The sequence below is a fragment of the Cucumis sativus genome, chromosome 6 (assembly GCF_000004075.3).
Source record: "Cucumis sativus cultivar 9930 chromosome 6, Cucumber_9930_V3, whole genome shotgun sequence".
Lineage (NCBI taxonomy): Eukaryota > Viridiplantae > Streptophyta > Magnoliopsida > Cucurbitales > Cucurbitaceae > Cucumis > Cucumis sativus.
In genome coordinates, this window is record NC_026660.2 from 5,836,567 (window position 1) to 5,854,099 (window position 17,533).

At 34.2% G+C, this 17,533-nt stretch overlaps 1 protein-coding gene across 1 annotated transcript; it reads right to left on the reverse strand.

The window, feature by feature from the left end:
• Positions 1 to 724: 724 nt before the first annotated feature.
• Positions 725 to 16,771, reverse strand: LOC101210514 (protein TSS). The gene is made up of 25 exons (XM_011658447.2): positions 16,525 to 16,771; positions 16,337 to 16,419; positions 16,160 to 16,221; positions 15,260 to 15,352; positions 13,915 to 13,987; positions 13,485 to 13,805; positions 13,252 to 13,319; positions 12,996 to 13,127; positions 12,330 to 12,371; positions 11,713 to 12,240; positions 11,393 to 11,550; positions 9,880 to 10,396; positions 9,742 to 9,804; positions 9,543 to 9,644; positions 8,641 to 8,955; positions 7,648 to 7,740; positions 7,446 to 7,547; positions 7,165 to 7,269; positions 6,886 to 7,019; positions 6,309 to 6,492; positions 5,828 to 5,959; positions 5,521 to 5,633; positions 4,765 to 4,852; positions 1,798 to 4,052; positions 725 to 1,113 (listed from the first exon to the last, which is right to left on the reverse strand). The coding sequence occupies exons 2-24, from the start codon at positions 16,401 to 16,403 to the stop codon at positions 1,974 to 1,976; spliced, it is 5,571 nt and encodes a 1,856-aa protein (XP_011656749.1). The 5' UTR covers positions 16,404 to 16,419; positions 16,525 to 16,771; the 3' UTR covers positions 725 to 1,113; positions 1,798 to 1,973.
• Between the last annotated feature and the right edge of the window lie 762 nt (positions 16,772 to 17,533).

Consider the following 17,533-nt stretch of genomic DNA (forward strand, 5'->3'; position numbering starts at 1 on the left):
TAAAGTGGGTATATTTTACTAAAAGTACAAACGTACAAATCCCCTTTTGTCACATATGGTTAAATTGAAAATCATAATAATAATTAATCTTCTACTTTTAACCTAGATTTGGAACACGAATAATCCATACAACAAATAATACAATACTAACTTTCTGTTTTTCATCAAGATGAGACATCTAAAGTGTTAAATATTGAACGTCCAAAGAGGTGTCAATCTGATTAAATTGTTTGGATGCGCCTCCTGACCCTATAGTTTTCCCATTTCTTCCTTTCTTTTTCTTCTTTATTGTTCTCTTTATATAAATGTCTTGTATTTAGAGTTCTTATTAATAAAAAACATTTGTCTCCGTTTCAAAAAAAAAAAAATTGAACGTCCACATTGTCAATTCACATGAGCTATAACTTTCATAACTCCTATTTCAAACAAATTATATACTAGGGAAAAGGAATTCATACTATCTTCAATGTGAAAAAGGTAAATTTTAAAAACTGTTGAATTCATAAACTAAATGAACAATGAATTTATATATCATTTGACACATCTGTCGTCAAATTATGGATGGGAGTATAGGAGTAGTACTAAAAAATTCCTCTTATATTCCCACATATCTTCTGCTCACTTCAACTAAACATTCTAACTTTGAGAGAAGAATCCAAAGGAAACCAAATGTTACACTTCTATCATATAAAATTTCCAAATACTAAAATTTAGACCACAAATATGGCAAATTAAAACATTTCAAAATCAGACATTATTAGGAAGTTGAAGATATTAATGGGAACAATTCCTTATTCTTTTGGCTCATTGTTATGTCATTAGAACATAAAAAAGGTTCTAATCAACTTGATCATGAAGAAGAAGAAGAAAAAAAAAGGAATGAGAAGTTTATGGGTCAAACATAAATGAAATAATCAGTGGTATACACTTTTAAACTAACCCTACCAAAATCACAGCTATCACTATCCCAAAACCAGAAACCAACTTATCTTTGAACGAAGCAATCCAATTTTCCAACGATATAATGAAGAATCACCTCAAGAGCTGTTTGATTCTTCACCACATGTTTATCATGCTTGCACATCGAGAAAATACCATATAATAAAGCTGCAGCTGAAAAGTTTAGGAAAATTGCATCAAATGACAGAAACATTTAGAAAAAAATAGCTTATGACACTAATTTTTTGCATATTACGAATATAACAAAATTAATGATATCAAACGGTAATCATAGGACTATCGGAACTATCAAAGACTATTAGAGAGTCATCACTCTTAAATTTGCTACTTTTGCAAATTTAGAAAATATTATGACATGGGCTCGATTGTCATAAATATTTTTGCAAAAACCCCAAAAGTTTAACCCTCTATTTATAGAAGATTTAACCCTGCCAATCCAATTACCAGAAAACTACTTACTTAAACCTAACTAACAACTAATAAAACTCCAACCTAAGAAATCGTAGCACCAAAACTAAAGCCTATGAACACCAACCAACTCTTTAATTTGTTCTTTTAGTGGCAAATTATGGAACCAAACTTTGACCCTGATGACGATTAGATTTATAATATGGGGGTAACATTTAATTAAGAAATAGAAAATGGCTGACTACTTCAATTAATGGAGACATGAATCAACCTTAAGATATAGACTTCCTATATAGGACGTAAATGCTAGTTTGTATACTTGTAAATTATATCAGAGAAATATTTTGTTTATGCTACAAAAGAAGAATGTTTTCTTATAAAGATGATGAAGATAAAAGTCTCTTATAGGTTGTGCTTTAGAAAACAAACCTCAATTGTTCTCTGAGTTTGTTTGAATCATGAAAGTGACAAGGCAGGGATGATACGTAGACATGAAGCCAGAAGACATCCAGTTCCAGTAACTCGATTTGCTTAGAGGATATAATATCAGCAATATCCTTCTCTATCTTTGAACAATCTGTCTTCAAGTATGACACAACCCACAGCTATGTTGCACTAGCTGTACATTCTTTGCTTGCCGAATAGCTGGTAAATTTAGAGAGATCACTTCCTCTAACCACTCTATTATAATTTACTTTGAATGACTGTGAGCCATAAGGTCGACTTAGCAAACTAATCGGCACTCTGAGAGTTTGTTTCCGGTTTCTTCTTCCCCTTATCAAAATGCTGAAGGTTTTCTCCTCCTCTACATTTTCACTACTGCTTTTCACATTTCCATTTAAAATGGTAGTTGAAGTTTCAACCATGCATGGATTTGAATTACACTTTTCTTCCACATTCTCTAAACTAATCCCAGCACCTTTATTTTCACTAACCATACGCTCAGATGGCAGAGAATTATTTTCCTTTTTAGCTTCTCCTAGGGTGTCAATATCAGCTGGCAGAACTTTCAAAGAAATGTCGCCATTGACATTCAAATCTTTCATGAAATCATTAGCAGAGTCAACAGGTGATGGGACAGGATGGCTACCAGGCCAAACTGTGCCTGGAACACGTTCCGATGGGTTAGCATTCACACTGCATTGCCAAGGGAAAGGATTGGGATGAAAAGCACTGGTGGTTACAGGAAATGTACTGGTTGGTACTGGTTGGGAATAACCAGGTACGGATAAAGGCTGAGTGTAAGTTGGTATTGCCTGTGGTTGGGAATAAGGAGGGTATATAAAGGGCATGGATTGCATCATACCAGGAGTTGGTGGAGGGGATGGGTATGGTTGGTGAGGAGATGAGCATAATGGATTAATTGTTGGCAATACTGAAGCAGGCCCTGGGTGAATATTCATGTTTACTGGCCACGGTGGAATGCCACGAGGACCGGGAATTGTTATATTCATGGCCACAGGTGCAGCGCGTATGATAACTGGTGATGGATTAAATGGAGCTGCAGAAGCAGATAATTTCTTATTATTGAGTCCTCTAGTGTCGCCAGAACTTAAAACTGATGACTTGTCCTTTGAATCCTCAGCTTGTTCATGGGAGTCAAAATTGTCAGATTCAAAGTCGTTCGATAGATCCTCCACAGCAGGTTTACTTTCAGAAGATCCACCAGGATAGGTCGTGCTATCCTCAGGTACATTGTCCTCTACAACTTCATTCACATCAGCAACACAAGATTGAAGTCCTTCTACGGGCTCAGACACCATTTGAGAAGGGCTATTTTCCACAGTATGTCCTGTCTGAGTTTCATCATTCTTCTCCTCAACTTGTTTATCCTTCTCCAATAAATCTGAAGATTCCACAACAGAAATGTTAGAGATTTCCTTCATTTCATTTGATTTTTCTTCATGTATCTCAACTCTGAGTTCTTCAGCACCAGTTGTATCACTCTGAGGAACCTTTACCTGCAACATGGCAATAGTACCTGGTGGGGCTACAGCCACTTCTTTGTATGAAGGTGATTTTCCAAGGCTAACTATTGTATTCTTCAATGAGCTAGCATCAATTGGAGTCGAGGATCTACCAGAATCTACTACAGAACTGACCTTGTCAGCAGTTTCAGTGGCCGACACCACTGTTGCAGTTTCTGTAGATGAGGGAATTGACTTAACCCTGTAAGTCAAGGTTTTCACTATTCTTCTCCCAAATTTGGAACCTTGATAGGAATTCATAGAATGATGATCCGTATAACTACCATGGGATATTGTTCTTTTCTTTAACACATAGAATCGACTGTTTGGATTATTATTCTTCAGTTTATGAGCTTCACTCTCAACATCTATATTCATCTTCTGGTAACTAAAAACCTTGCCAAAAGTGGCTCGACGTTGCTTCAGCCGCCGCCCATATGACCCAGCTGATCTTGGCCTTTGAACTGATTGCCAGCCATCTTCTCCTTCAGGGTGGAGTTCAGATATGACATCATCTACAGTTTTTGGCCTTTCCTCAGCAGCTTCCTCAGTAACAGGCTGCTGGACTTCAACGGGTGTGGTAGTCTCCTCGTCTGTACTCGGAACATCCCCTGGTACAAGTACAAGTGTCTCTTCATCAGAAACCTCTTTTGAGGTCTCTTGGGGAGATTCTTCACCGTGTGCCATGGTTGCACTATGATCAGATCTTCCCTTAAGCTGCAAGGAGAAAAGAATAATGAGATGAACAAGCAAACTACGTATGGAAGAAAGCAACAGCAAGGTTTTTTAAATGCTGTTTAATCGATGTAACAAATGACCTGTCTTTGTTCGTTAATTTTTTTTTTTCTTATAACTAGGGTCAAAGCTTTTTTTTCCTATACCCAAGGGTACCCATGGCCACCCCAAGGGCCAGACTCGGGAGGCATCAAAGGTTTTTAGTATCAAGCTCACTTGAAAGTTTAAACTTGGGAGCTCAAAGACGATATGATCAAGAGACCTCAATACCTTGCAAACGAGGCCACACCTTGGGGACATCTACTCATTATTAATTATAACTTGAAAAACAGTTATTAGTACAATTTTTGCCCAAAGGAAAAATATGATGTTGAAAAAAGTATCTATATAAGATTTTTTTCTTAAAAAGAAAACAAGATTCATCTGAAGAGACATTTTATAATAGATACCCCACTTATCTTTTGGCATGGAGGTAATAAGCATTGTGCATCGTCAAAGACAATTAAATGTTTCTGCCCCAACCTTATAAAAAATTTCGATTTCCATCATAACCAAGTGTACACATGACTAAAGTTATAAGTAATTAAAACTTTCCTACCAGGGATCATCAATTAACCATTTATGAAACTAACTATACATGAAGTCACCTTAGTTGATTCCTTATCTAATCGAACTATGACTAACATTAAACTACCTTCACAATATAGTTTTTTCTCTTTGCTGCTGCATCCCTTCCTTTGGCATCATGACTGGGATTTATATAGTCGAGCAAATCTGAGACACTGCCAAGTTTCAAAGAAGAAACAATGACCTTTTGAGTTCAACAACATCTGGGGTTGGAGGATTCGAGGATTCAAACCTCTAGCCCCTAGGATTGAAAGCATCATATGTCTAAATCAAGAAGAAACTATAACAATAAGCTCTAAAGTAATATTTCTCAGGTTTTTTCAATTTTACAACTTGCATAATCACTAAAAGCATCATACAGCAGGAACAAGAACAAATTAATTTTCTAATAACCCAAAAAAGGGAGAGCAAACACAATATGGATATGAAAAGTTTTAATTCAAAACTGATGAGGTATGATGCAAGGAAATGGGGAAAATGCATACTGGATTTCAGATCTAAAATTATCTTTTCCATGTCTATTTTGTACATGTGGTGCAAGTGAGACTCTTGCCATAAAACAGGCAAAAGATCCTAGGAAAACGACTGTTAAATAAATTACTTCCTATAATTGACAAGGACAAGCACACAAAAATTAACTTGTTCCAAGTTCAGCTAACCAAAATTCATTTGCATGCATCATCAAGTATGCAAATAAAAACAACAGAGAAAAAAACACAATAGTAAACCTGTAAAAGCAACCAATAAAGAGCATAGAATTGCATTACAGTTTCGCTACTTGTCAAATTGACCTACAAGTCAAAAATTAGAAAATGGCATTTACCTTAAGTGGCCTTTACTAGCTATTGATGCATCAGGCTTCCGAGTACCATTCCTTGCAGCTTCCTGTTGTTCAAAAGCTTTGGATTCAAAGTATTCTAGCCAAGCAGCAGCATCCTGTAAGATTAAATCTAACATGAGAAGGTAGGAAAGTTTTTAAGAACAAAATTTTTTAAAAGAGCAAAAAGGTATTATTTGAAATAGCCAGCTTCCTTCTTTGATAATGTTATACAATTATGAATATAAATTGTTATCAATAAAAAGAAACAACAATGTTATAGTCCTCTAGATGAGCAGATATCTTGAATTACTTGAGTGCGCAGATCGTCTGGGCCCAGCTTTGCTCGCAGAATTTGCAAAGTTGTCTGCTCATGTTGAACACTTAAAGGGTATGCTTCCATTAGTGAGAGTGCGATGGCTATAGCATGGTAGCTTGCAGCTGTCTGAAGAAATTAGAAAACCTAAATCAGAGCTCAATAAATAAGTGTGATGACTATATGAACTCATTTATCACAAATAAAATGATACAGGTTTAAAATTTTAACAAATTTATATGTATGGGTTAAGGAAGAAAGAATGAGAAATGATGATCAAAGAATAAAAGCTACTGAGCCACAGCATTAAAGCCTACACCATTATGCCATAAATTTCCCACGGATTCAGGTATATCCTTTAGTACGACCCATTATGATTAGAGCAGAAAACCCTAGTAATTATTGCTCAGATATTAAAGAAATTAATTTATTTCTATGAAAAGGGGTAAAATTAAAATAAGTATAGTCAAGGCAAAACCTGAATATGATCAGGGCCAAGTAATCGTTGGTTACACTTGAGAGCTTTGTGGAGATATCTGAGGGCAACATGCACATTTCCAAGCCCTTCCTCCATCATAGCCACATTGATGTATGTTGCAGCAGTGTTGGGATGAGAGGGGCCACAAGTGAGATGTAAAAGATAGAGAGCCCGTTTTACATACCTAATTTTTTTAAACAACAAACTTTTTTTAGTGATATCTCAAAAACATATAGGCCAATCGATGGGCCATTGCAGAACAAATAAAATTCATTGGCGACCATCAAATTAATATATTCAATATTTGGTTAAGAATTTAACTGGATACATAATGTAAATCACAAATATGGAAATTCATCAGGGACAATTGTACAGATTAACTCATTCAGTAATCCTAGCGTGGCTATGGATGACAAATATTGATTGGAAAGAGAGCTTTAGCATGCGGCCCTAAGAATATATTGGATCACTAAAAAATTAATAAAAAAAAATCATATATACATTTTCTATTACCCTGGACCCATTTTATACAATGTGTAAGTTAGGGACTCTATAGTAGTGAGGATGGACGACATACTTCAGAGCTAACTCTGTATGCTGAAGTCTGTAATAGAAAACCGCTAAATCCCCATAACTCTTCATTGTATCTGGATGATCAAGTCCCAATTCTCTCTCATTGATATCCAGGGCTTTTTGCTGGTAAATAGTAGCCTATAATGAAAAATAAAGAATTAACTTTCAACTCAATACCTTCCTTCCCAATATATATATATTATGGAAATGGATAAATAAGCTAGAACAAAAAGAAGGTGCCGTACATGGTCCAATAAGATACACTTCAGAATGAGTTAACTACCTGATTAAAATCACCAGTGTGATATAAAACTACAGCAAGGAGGCTGTAAGCTCCAGCTGTCATTCGATGATAGGGACCACAAACTGCAACGAGTTTTGCAAGAGCCTGAGGTAGGAAAGGAAGAACCAAGCAAGAATTTCAATTAATTTGTACATTTAAACACTACAACTCAGGAGGTAAAGGCCTCTAGGAGTACTTAATTTTGAGAACTGGACCTGTTATAAACCCTCCTAACCAAAAAACAACAAGGAAAAATAAAACCACGATAGTGAATAGCATACCTTAGTACCGTAGGTTACAGCATCTTCAAGTTTTCCTTTATCTAAAGCTGTTTTCGAAGACTCTAAAAGCTGCCTTCCATCTGCGGATGAACATGCTGCTTGCTGAAAGAAGTTTGCATGGCATGCAAATTCAACTCAATCATTCTTATTTTCATGACATTATTAAAAAAGGTATCCTACAGTTAAGCATCCATTCAATCACCTTATGCACTGGGACCAGGCTTACAACATCTGATTTTTGAAACGGAAATGGAGAGTCCATATCAAAATCTCGTGGAACCAGCTCAATACCCACCTAAAATATAAACAGTAAGAGAACGTTAGAAACAGGCCTCAATTATCATTTATAACCTGTCATGCTTTTCTGAAGCTCATGGCCCCTCAAGAAGGCAAGACACTCAAAAGTCAAGGCCTTCACCTGCCATAAGAAGGTGAGGCCTCATCTTATCCTAAAGAGTTCCTAAAAGTCAGCGCATATCTGGTCTCAAGGAGACATTTTACAAGAAATAACCTTCGGCCACTTGAGTTTGTTCAGGGTTTCAAAATTACAATTATAACCTTGTTTCCATCCCTAACTTCAAATAATCATAAATCTTGCATTGGCAAAATTGTCTCCCTTTCCAAAATAAAAGACAAATTACTGTAATTGTTCCCATGATATGTTGTTCTTTCTTCCTATTGTGGATCATAATGATGTTGATTGGCAATATTGAAGGAGATCTTCTATCCTCTATTTAGGGGCAAAGGAAGACCCCTCGCAGAGGGCAACCTTTTTTGCTATTTTGTGCAGCCTTTGGTTAGAAAAAGAAGTAAAATATTAGAGAAATGGGGAGGTCTCGAAGAGGTGGTGAACAAAGAGTTCTATAACTATGCATGGGCTCATATCCTCAAAAGTTGGAACACTTCCTTGTAAACTTATCTTTAGTTTTTCTTGCCTTTCGTTTCTTTTCTTTTCTTTTTTTTTTGTTTCTTTTGTTCGGGGGGGAGGGTGTTCCTATTGAGTTGAGTTGATTTTTCTGGACTGCTTATGTTCTTTGATCTTTCATTAGCAAAAATGTCTTAATACATGAAAGAGCTAATAAGAATAAAGTCACATAAAATGTAGGAGGTGAATTTATATATAGCACTGCAGAATGGATCCCCATCCCTATGAATAGGATTTTGAAACTGAAATGAAGTTCTTAATAGTTATTACCTTGTGACACATGCCACGCAAAATTGCAAATTTTCTTAATTCTCTGTAGTTGAAGCTGCTTATGTCCCATTCATATCGCTTCATTAAGAATAGCTCCAGCCATCTCCAGACAAGGGAATGAACATTGCAAGGTTTTTGTGGATCCACATTTTCAGGAACCCCAAGGAGCAGATTTAATGTAGCAGCGACAGAAACAGCCATTTTATCAATGTCAACAGCAGCTATGACAGCCCGAAGAATATGCTTAAAAGCCCGTACTATCATCTCATGTATGCAGAGTGATTGCACATGTGAGAGCTTTTCTGAAAGCTTGACCTAACAAGGTAACAGAACTCAAATATAATATCAACTGATAAAGGAAATTTCAATTTTTTTTTATAGAAGTATTCTCTTGGCCTCCAAAAAAATATAATTAATTAATGAAAATCAAATGGAAAAGAAGTATTATCTTTAATATTTTAAAGAAAATACATTAAGGTATATATATGCACACACGTACATAAATACATATAAGCCATATTCCATAGTCCAATATATAAAGTCAAGCTGTTTTAGCCTGATATATGTGATTTATAAATTATAGTCAGGTCAAAACAGAAAACAAAGAGCAGCACTAGTTGAAAGAATGAGATAAACATTGCGAGATGTTGCAGCTAAAAAGGTTGTTTCTAAAACCTCATTCATTCATACCCGGCTCAACAGGAGGGACCATAATAAATTGATCTAAATCATGGAAGAAAGAATCTGAAAGGAGAAGCTTGTTTGAAGATTGGCAAGATAGAGCAAAAGTAAAACAACCCACGGCATGTTCATTTTGCACCTTTCAGCTCGTTGATATAAATACAAGAAAACAAGCAACAAGAAATTGCGTAAGTATGACACGGATACATCATGGAACTTACAATATGACCAAGTGAACGCATCTGAAGTCCTCTTGTGTGCATGAAATCTGTTAGAGTACGGCCATCAACTGGTGAAAGCTCCAAAGAACCAAAATCTGATACCTGTAAAGCATGATAAATGCTAGAAAAGGGAATCACCATGACAATATTAACATGCAACAAAAATAAATAAGTATCTAACTATTAAATGTAAATTTACCAGTTTTGGAAGAGCAACTTCCACGTAATAGTTCTGCGACAAGTCAACTAATTCTTGCATCGACTGAAATAAAAAATAATAAGTGAGTTGAGGTATGGTTGATGGTGGAAGATGCAACAGCATTCAAAGAAGTATTACCTTGCAATGCAAACCAGTGTCCAGATTTTTCAGCCGATCAAAGGACTCTTCGGACAACTTCCTCCTTAATGCAATTTCATTTTCTTTTGAATTTTTTTCGTTTTCAGCTTCACACGAAGAAGCATCGTTTTCACCAGTCATGCCATCTGAACTGGAATCATTTCTAGACTGCATCTTTAATGTTTTCATATCTTGCTTTTTCTTATTCTTAAGAGATTTGAGAGGTGTCCCAAGTCCCTCCACCTTCATTTCATTTTTGGCCTTTTCACTGGATGGTTTCTTATCTTTTTCTGTGTTCTTTTGATCTTGCAAATGTTGAATCCAGCAGGCTCCAAGTTCCCATCTAACAAAATGATTAGGTTGTGTCTCCTCCTTTTCAAGCTCGACAAGACTTTCTTTTAACAGTTTCTCTATAAAAGCTTGGGCAGCACCAAGCTCTTCTTGATCCATACTTTGCAAATGTGTGAGAGATCTGTTATGCTCCGAAGGTGTAGTTTGGTGGAGCAATAATCTCAAGCTGTAAGAAAATACCGAGATCAGACTCATCAGACACTCAGTGACATAAAAAAACTGGCCTGACTAAGGACAAGTAAAGCTCTGGCATCAAACCAAAGTTTTGACATCTTCCTTGTTGATAGTCAACGCCAATAACACATAACAACATGAAGTAACATCCTGTCTTCAAAAATTAGATCCGTACTTTTTAATTGTGTGTGAATAAAATCAAAATGTTAGTTTAAGTGTCAACCGAAGGAATAGGAAGTTTAAGGTGAACTCTAGGTACTGCTCAAACTTGATTTAAATAAAACACCTTATCCACCAAGAATTTTAAGAGCAAGCAACAACCGTCACGGAAGCAATAGGAGTTCCAACATAATTTTTAAGGTTTTACAAATACTTCAACATGGCCAAATACTACCAAAAGATAGAAGTGTTTTCAGATAATTAAAAATAATTTTAGAAATTTCAATGGCTCGGTCAAACATTTGGTGGTATATTTGTTAACAAAAGGCAATGAGCAGAATTGACATACAAATCAGGTTAAATTCCTAGTTTGTCCCCAAATTTTCAAATTTGTGTCTAGTTAGTCCTACTTTTAAAAAGTGTTTAATAAATTTTTGAACTTTTAGTTTTATGTCTAATAGGTACCTCAACTTTTGATTTTGTATCTAATAGGTCAAATAATTAAAGTGCTTGGAAATTAGTAAGTCTCAAGGATCTCCTAGACATAAATTTGAAATTTCAATTGACCAATTGGACATAAAAATTGAAAGTTTAAGGACCTATACTGTACTTTAATTTTAAAGACGACTAGACACGAAGCTTAAAGTTCAGGAGCTAAACTTGTAATTTGGCCTAAATAAGATACTTGACCTATATTTACGAGCCTCATAGCAAAAACCAAAGGTAGAAATTATGTTCAAGTGCTGCAACAAGTGACAGTACATATACATAATCTGCATGTAGAGAATTGGGAGGAAATTGCAATACCATTTAATATGATTATTTATACCTGTTAATGTTAAGGGCATTGGCACCACCTTCAGGCTGGTCAAGAAGTTCAATGATTTGATATTGAGAACTAACTTTCTCGTTCTCTTTCTGCTCAACTTTCACTGTGGAGATATAACCACAATATCTCACATTTATGACACCTAGGGCTGCAGTATCCTATACCCAATAAAAAACTTAATGATTGATGACTGAAAAGGAAGCCATAAAAACTAACTGCTAAAGTAGAAACAGAAACAATTAGAAAGTTGAAGTAACAACAAAAACACCAATCCAACCACAGACATTGTTGAATGAAACTTTAAATGGAAAACATCTTACATGGGCAGCAGTATTTTCATCAGCAGTGATTCCCTTCAATAAATTCTTTTCCACCAGGCTCTTTTGGTCCATTCCAATGGCCTGTATTCCATCGATTTTGGTATCTACCTTGCAACTTGCATCAGGAACATCCTTTGCTGCAACCGTTACTTTTAAATCCCCTACCCTCTCGGTAAAGAGAACTTCACCCTCTGAAACTAAACGGTCCACTTTTGACACTGTTATAACATGTTTAATTGCTTTAATGGCTCTGAAAATGGCTACATCAACAAAAAGGCTGTGCAGAAGGAAAGCCCTTCTATCCCGAATCTGTCTCTCTTCTGCCGTCTTGCAAGGCATAGATGCTAGAAATAGAAACTCACTGGCCCATGGTATCAAGTCACTTTTACCATCCCTTCCTAAACCGCCACCATTTCCTCCCCATGTTTCATCCTCCACAGGAAGAGGAGGGAAAACTGAAGGCAATTGTGCTGATACAGGAGGAACAAGCCATGTATTGGCTCTAAACCCGTAAGGAAGATTTCCAAACTGCAAGGAAATTCAAGAATAGCTATAAGAGAGAAATTAAAAATGAGAAGTAGTACATACTACCAACCAAAAAAAAAAACACCATCAACCTTGTTGCGTTCTGAGAATGCTTTGATGAGATCTCTATATGCCTGAAACATCAGAAATTTTTCAACCAATATTTCAGAATCTTAAATTAAAAAAATACTGAAATTCATGATAATAAAAATTCTTCAGCAAAATAAAAGCTTGCCGTTCTCTTCAGCAAACCTTACACTATTCGACGTAAACGTAGAAGAGAGAAATTACAAAAGTACTGTTAATTTGTATCTAGTACTAGTGGATATTAGAAGCATGAATATTTCAAAATTGACATCCAATAGTCATTAAGAAGCATTCACAATGTGAAGATCTCATTGAATAATTTATTCCTCTCGACTAATTCTAGACTAAGAACGTTATATAAAAGCATTAAAGAATTCCACATTTTCTCACTAATTTGCTACCCAAGTTTTGGAATTTGAAATTATGTACACAAGAAGTATTAATGCGTAAAATTTTGCACCCACATATGAAAAATTGCTGACTCCACCCTGTTACAACATATCCAAGAAGACTACAACACGAAATACAGATTCTTCAAGGAAACAAAATATTCAAATAACAGCTACGTAAAAATATAAATGTATATAAATTTTATGCAAAAATATAAATGTATATAAATTTTATTAAAAAAATTGAGAATTAACCGATAAGAGAGAATGTAAGAAGCTGACATTATCGAAGGCTCTACTCAGCTGGCGTAATAAATCAACCAGGTTGTGACTCAAAATCTGATGTTTTCCAACACTAAAGAATCCCTTCCTGCAAGATTCCACGCGCGCAACCTTCCCATTGCAAAGCTTGGCCTTACAAATTCAAAGAAAGAAAAACGGCCAAATTCATCAGTACAGTATAAATCTAAAAAAGTATAGCCATAGTCATGTACAGAGCGACGTTATTCTTGAATACTAGAAGAACATGGCAACTTACTTCAAGCGAGAAGAGATGGTCGTCTGGCAAAATTCCATCCACTGCCTGCTTAGTCACTCTCCGTATAACTACAGCACCATCAGCTTATACAACATTACGAAATGCTAAAAATAACTAACACTACCGGAAAGAGAAAGAGAGAACATACAATAATTCTCTCAGAACAAAACTAATTTGTCTTTCATATAAAACCGAACAAGCATGCAAACAGAAACCACAGAGAAGAGACTTACATTGTAGAGGAGGCGTGAGGTGGGAGAGAGAGAAAAAATCGTAGAACGTTCCAAGTTTAGGGCACGAATGGCTGATCTCCGCCTCCGAATCATCTTGCTTAGCTGCAGACCCGTCGAACTTACCGGAAATGGTCGAAGCAGCGGAGTTCGGGGACTTTTTCGCTTTCTTATCCAGCGCACCGGACGAGTTCCTGCCATTACCGTCAAGCTTACCGCCATTCTGATCCTTCCCCGAAGGTAACGTTCCAAAACACGTGGTGCAAGCGACGACGTCAAGGAGTCGCCGGACGTGCGCCGCCGCAAGCTCCTCGTCGTAGTCCTCTGTCCGTCGACGAGACGAATATGATTAAATAAATTAAAAGATAAGACAATGAGAAGTAGAGAAAGAGCGGGAAATCAGAAATGTTCCCTAAACGGCAGCGTTTCATACCTTCCACTAACGTTAGGGTGCACGGTTTCAGTGCGGACACGTCCACCGAATCTTTTAACCGAGGCCCTCTTACCTTTTAAAACAGAACAAAACAAATTATGAAATTACAAAATGACCGAAATACCCCTGGGTAATATTTTGGAAAAAAAAAAGAATCAATTTTCTTGTCAAGTTGTATGGTTCATTATCCAAAGTTTTCAATTTCATCCAATTATACTCATTTATACATAACCTTTTGTTACTCAAATTTATGAGTTTTTTAAATTGTATTTTGTTAAAATTATTAGGTTAATTAGGAAAATTAATTGTGGATACAAAATGTAGTAATTACCTAAGTTTAGAATACAATTTAATTAGATAAAAAAAATCACACACAAGTAAAGTTAAATATTTTATCTTTTTTTACGATGGTAAATAACAAATATAGAGACTTTATTAAAGTAAAAACAAAAATTGAGTAAATAAACATTTCATAATTTGAAAAAGAAATTAACATTTTTATTATTTATATTGTACTTATATTTGTAACATTTTATTGCTTATTTTTATGTTTTGTGAATTTTGTTAGGACACGATGAAAATATTTTCATCGGTAGTATTTGTCACTTACATTACCAAGCAATTAAATAAGTGAAAATTTGTATATAATCCTTTTATGGTTTTCAATAGCAATCTTAAACCTAGGCATAACCAAAACTCAAAACTTCATTTCAAACCCAATAATTGAGAGTGCTACAAAAAAAAACATTAAACATACGCGAGATGAATTCTCATATTTGTTTAATATGATATCAGAGCTCATAAATTTCAAAAAAATGTTTGGTTAACAAAAATTAGTAAACTCCAATATTGTAAATACGAAGAGAACTCTCTCATCTTATAAGATACACAAATTATTTTTCCAACATTCAATTAATTACAGTAATCTACACTAGAAAGACAGGAGAGATGTAACAATATTTACAAGAAACACGAGTTACTTCTTTTACGAGTCCTAATAGCTTTTAAAACGTAACTTTTTGTATCTACCAAATAACACATAAACTATTCATCTGTTCGACTTCAATAAATTACAACAAATAGGTCATTTTCATCTTAGAAATTCAAAATCATTTTTAAAAAATAAACAAAAACAATTCATCTTAACATAGTTAACCACTTTATAAATACAACAAAGTTTTACTTTTTATATGTAGTAAAAAATATATATCTATTTATTATAACACCCATAATGGTCTATCACATATATAAATAAAATTTCATTAATATTTATAAGTATTGAATATAAAATCATTAATATTTATAAGTATTTTCAAGAGAATTGTTTGAGAGAGAAAAAAATTACCTCATGTGTAAGGGAGAAATTGGTAATATTGCATGTCTCGGTCTTGACAGAAAGAAGGCGACGAACGTCTATTATTTTGTCCGTTGAGATTCCCTGCTTTATGAAACACTCCCTACCGTCACTCTATTTTTCACATTTATTTCTTTATGTTTGACAATAACAATTTTAATCCAAACTCAAATCATTTTCAAATTAAACTTTCATTCAAAGAAAAAGAAAAAGAAAATTAGAATTTCATTGTAAATAATATTTGATAAATTTAAAGATTTTATCAAATTCATAAGAATTAATAATGGTAACTTTTTAACATTTTATTGTTGTACAAAAGAGCATATGTTCGTTTTTTGAATACTTTATATCCTGTTTTACCATAAATATTCAAACGACGAAAAAATGTTTCTCAAAATATTAATATAGTAATTTGAAATTAATTAATGTTGTTATGTATTACGATGAATTTATGTTAAATTGTTGTATTAATGTGTTAATAATGAACAAAAGCCATAATTTAAATTTTTAATAGATTTTATTAAGCTTTTTAGTTTCTCCTATAATATGTCACATAAGAGTAACAAAATTTAATCCGAACACAAGTATTTTGTTTTAAATATTATGCTATGCTTTCATTTAGTTTTTAAATACATAATCTTTATTAAATTTCTCTATACTTTAATTATATTTGGTAAATAATTTCAATTTTATGATATGGATAAAAACATCTACCAGTGATAATTAAAATTTGAAAATTCTTAAAAAGTATTTGAAAGGAGAAAACAATAAAGTTGAATTAATATATAAAGTTTGTATTATTAATTTGGAGTTGAAAGTTTAGAGTTTTACACGTGACATTGAAATTCCATAGAAATAATAAAAGGAAGAAAAGGAGGAGGGAATTGAGACCTTTAAGACAACAAGGGTGTCATCAGGAAGAAGAACAGAGATATCCATAACAGCTGGAAGAACTGCAAACCAAAACCCAAAGTAAATAAATAATAATAATAATATGAAAGGAAGAAGAAAACCCAATAATAATTTGTGTAGAGAGATAGTGTTATAGAACTGAAAATACAAAAGTACCCTTTTCTTCTTTCTTCTTCTTCTTATCGTGAGCTTTAGGCTTGCCATGGCTGTTCCTTGGTGCCATTGTTTTTTGGGAAGTACTGAAAACAGGAAACCCATTAAAGATTATGTATTATGTATTGAATGAAGAAGGAAATGGAGAGATAAAATAAAAAGGAAGGCATTAATGGAGAAACAGTAATGACCTGAAGAAAAAGAAGAAGAGGGGAATAGGGGAATTGGAGAAGAAGAAGAAATGGATAACGAAGAGAGAGGGAATTGGAAGGAAGGTGTAATCCAAATACAAATAGGAAAGGAAATGAAGAAGAAGAGGAAGAAGAGGAAGAAGAGGAAGAAGGAGAAGGAGAGGGAAAGGGGAAAGGGGTGTGTGTGTGTGTGATAAGGAAGGAAGGGTTGAGATTAAAGAGTCAGAATGAGAAATTTGGCATTTTTTGGCAACCTTCTTTTTTCTTGGGTTCATATATTGGAGGAGTATTAATCCCTATTTTATCTATCTCTCTCTTATTTAAGAAAAAAATATTGTAAATAATAAAAACGTTAAATTCAAAATGTTTATTTGGGGAAATTTATTATAGAAAAATGAAAGAGAGTATATTAAATTGATGTTAATGTTATTGTTATTATTTGGGTGGAAAAGAGAGGCATGGATGCAGCCATTTGAAAGGCAGAGATTAAGATATGGGATTGGGAGTGGGGGCCATCTACAACTAGAGAGCATAGCAGTGTGTGTTTCTTAAATTGTCTTAATTCTAATCACACTTCTAATCTTCTTTCTAAATTTTGCAAATCATCCATTACCAACGTTTAATGTACTCAATGAAAACATAATTAAGTGTGCTATAAGTATAAATAATCGAATCTCGTACCTTTGAAATGGAATGTTAGGTTAATTATGATTGAGTTAAACTTACTTTTACACATAATCCAACACGAATAGATAGTTGGACCCACGTGATAGAATTTCAAGTTTAATAATTAAGTTTTTCATATTATTTTTGTTTAATACTACGGTGTTTGTTTAAAACTTGTTATAGATATTTGGCATTTGACATTTGAATTATATTAAATTTTAATTATTAGTTACGTGTTGTGAATAAGTTTAGATAAAATTTCAAGAACAACAAATTTTATAAAATATCTACCACATATAGCAAATTTTATAATTGATATGGTACAGTAATATAATCCAAAATT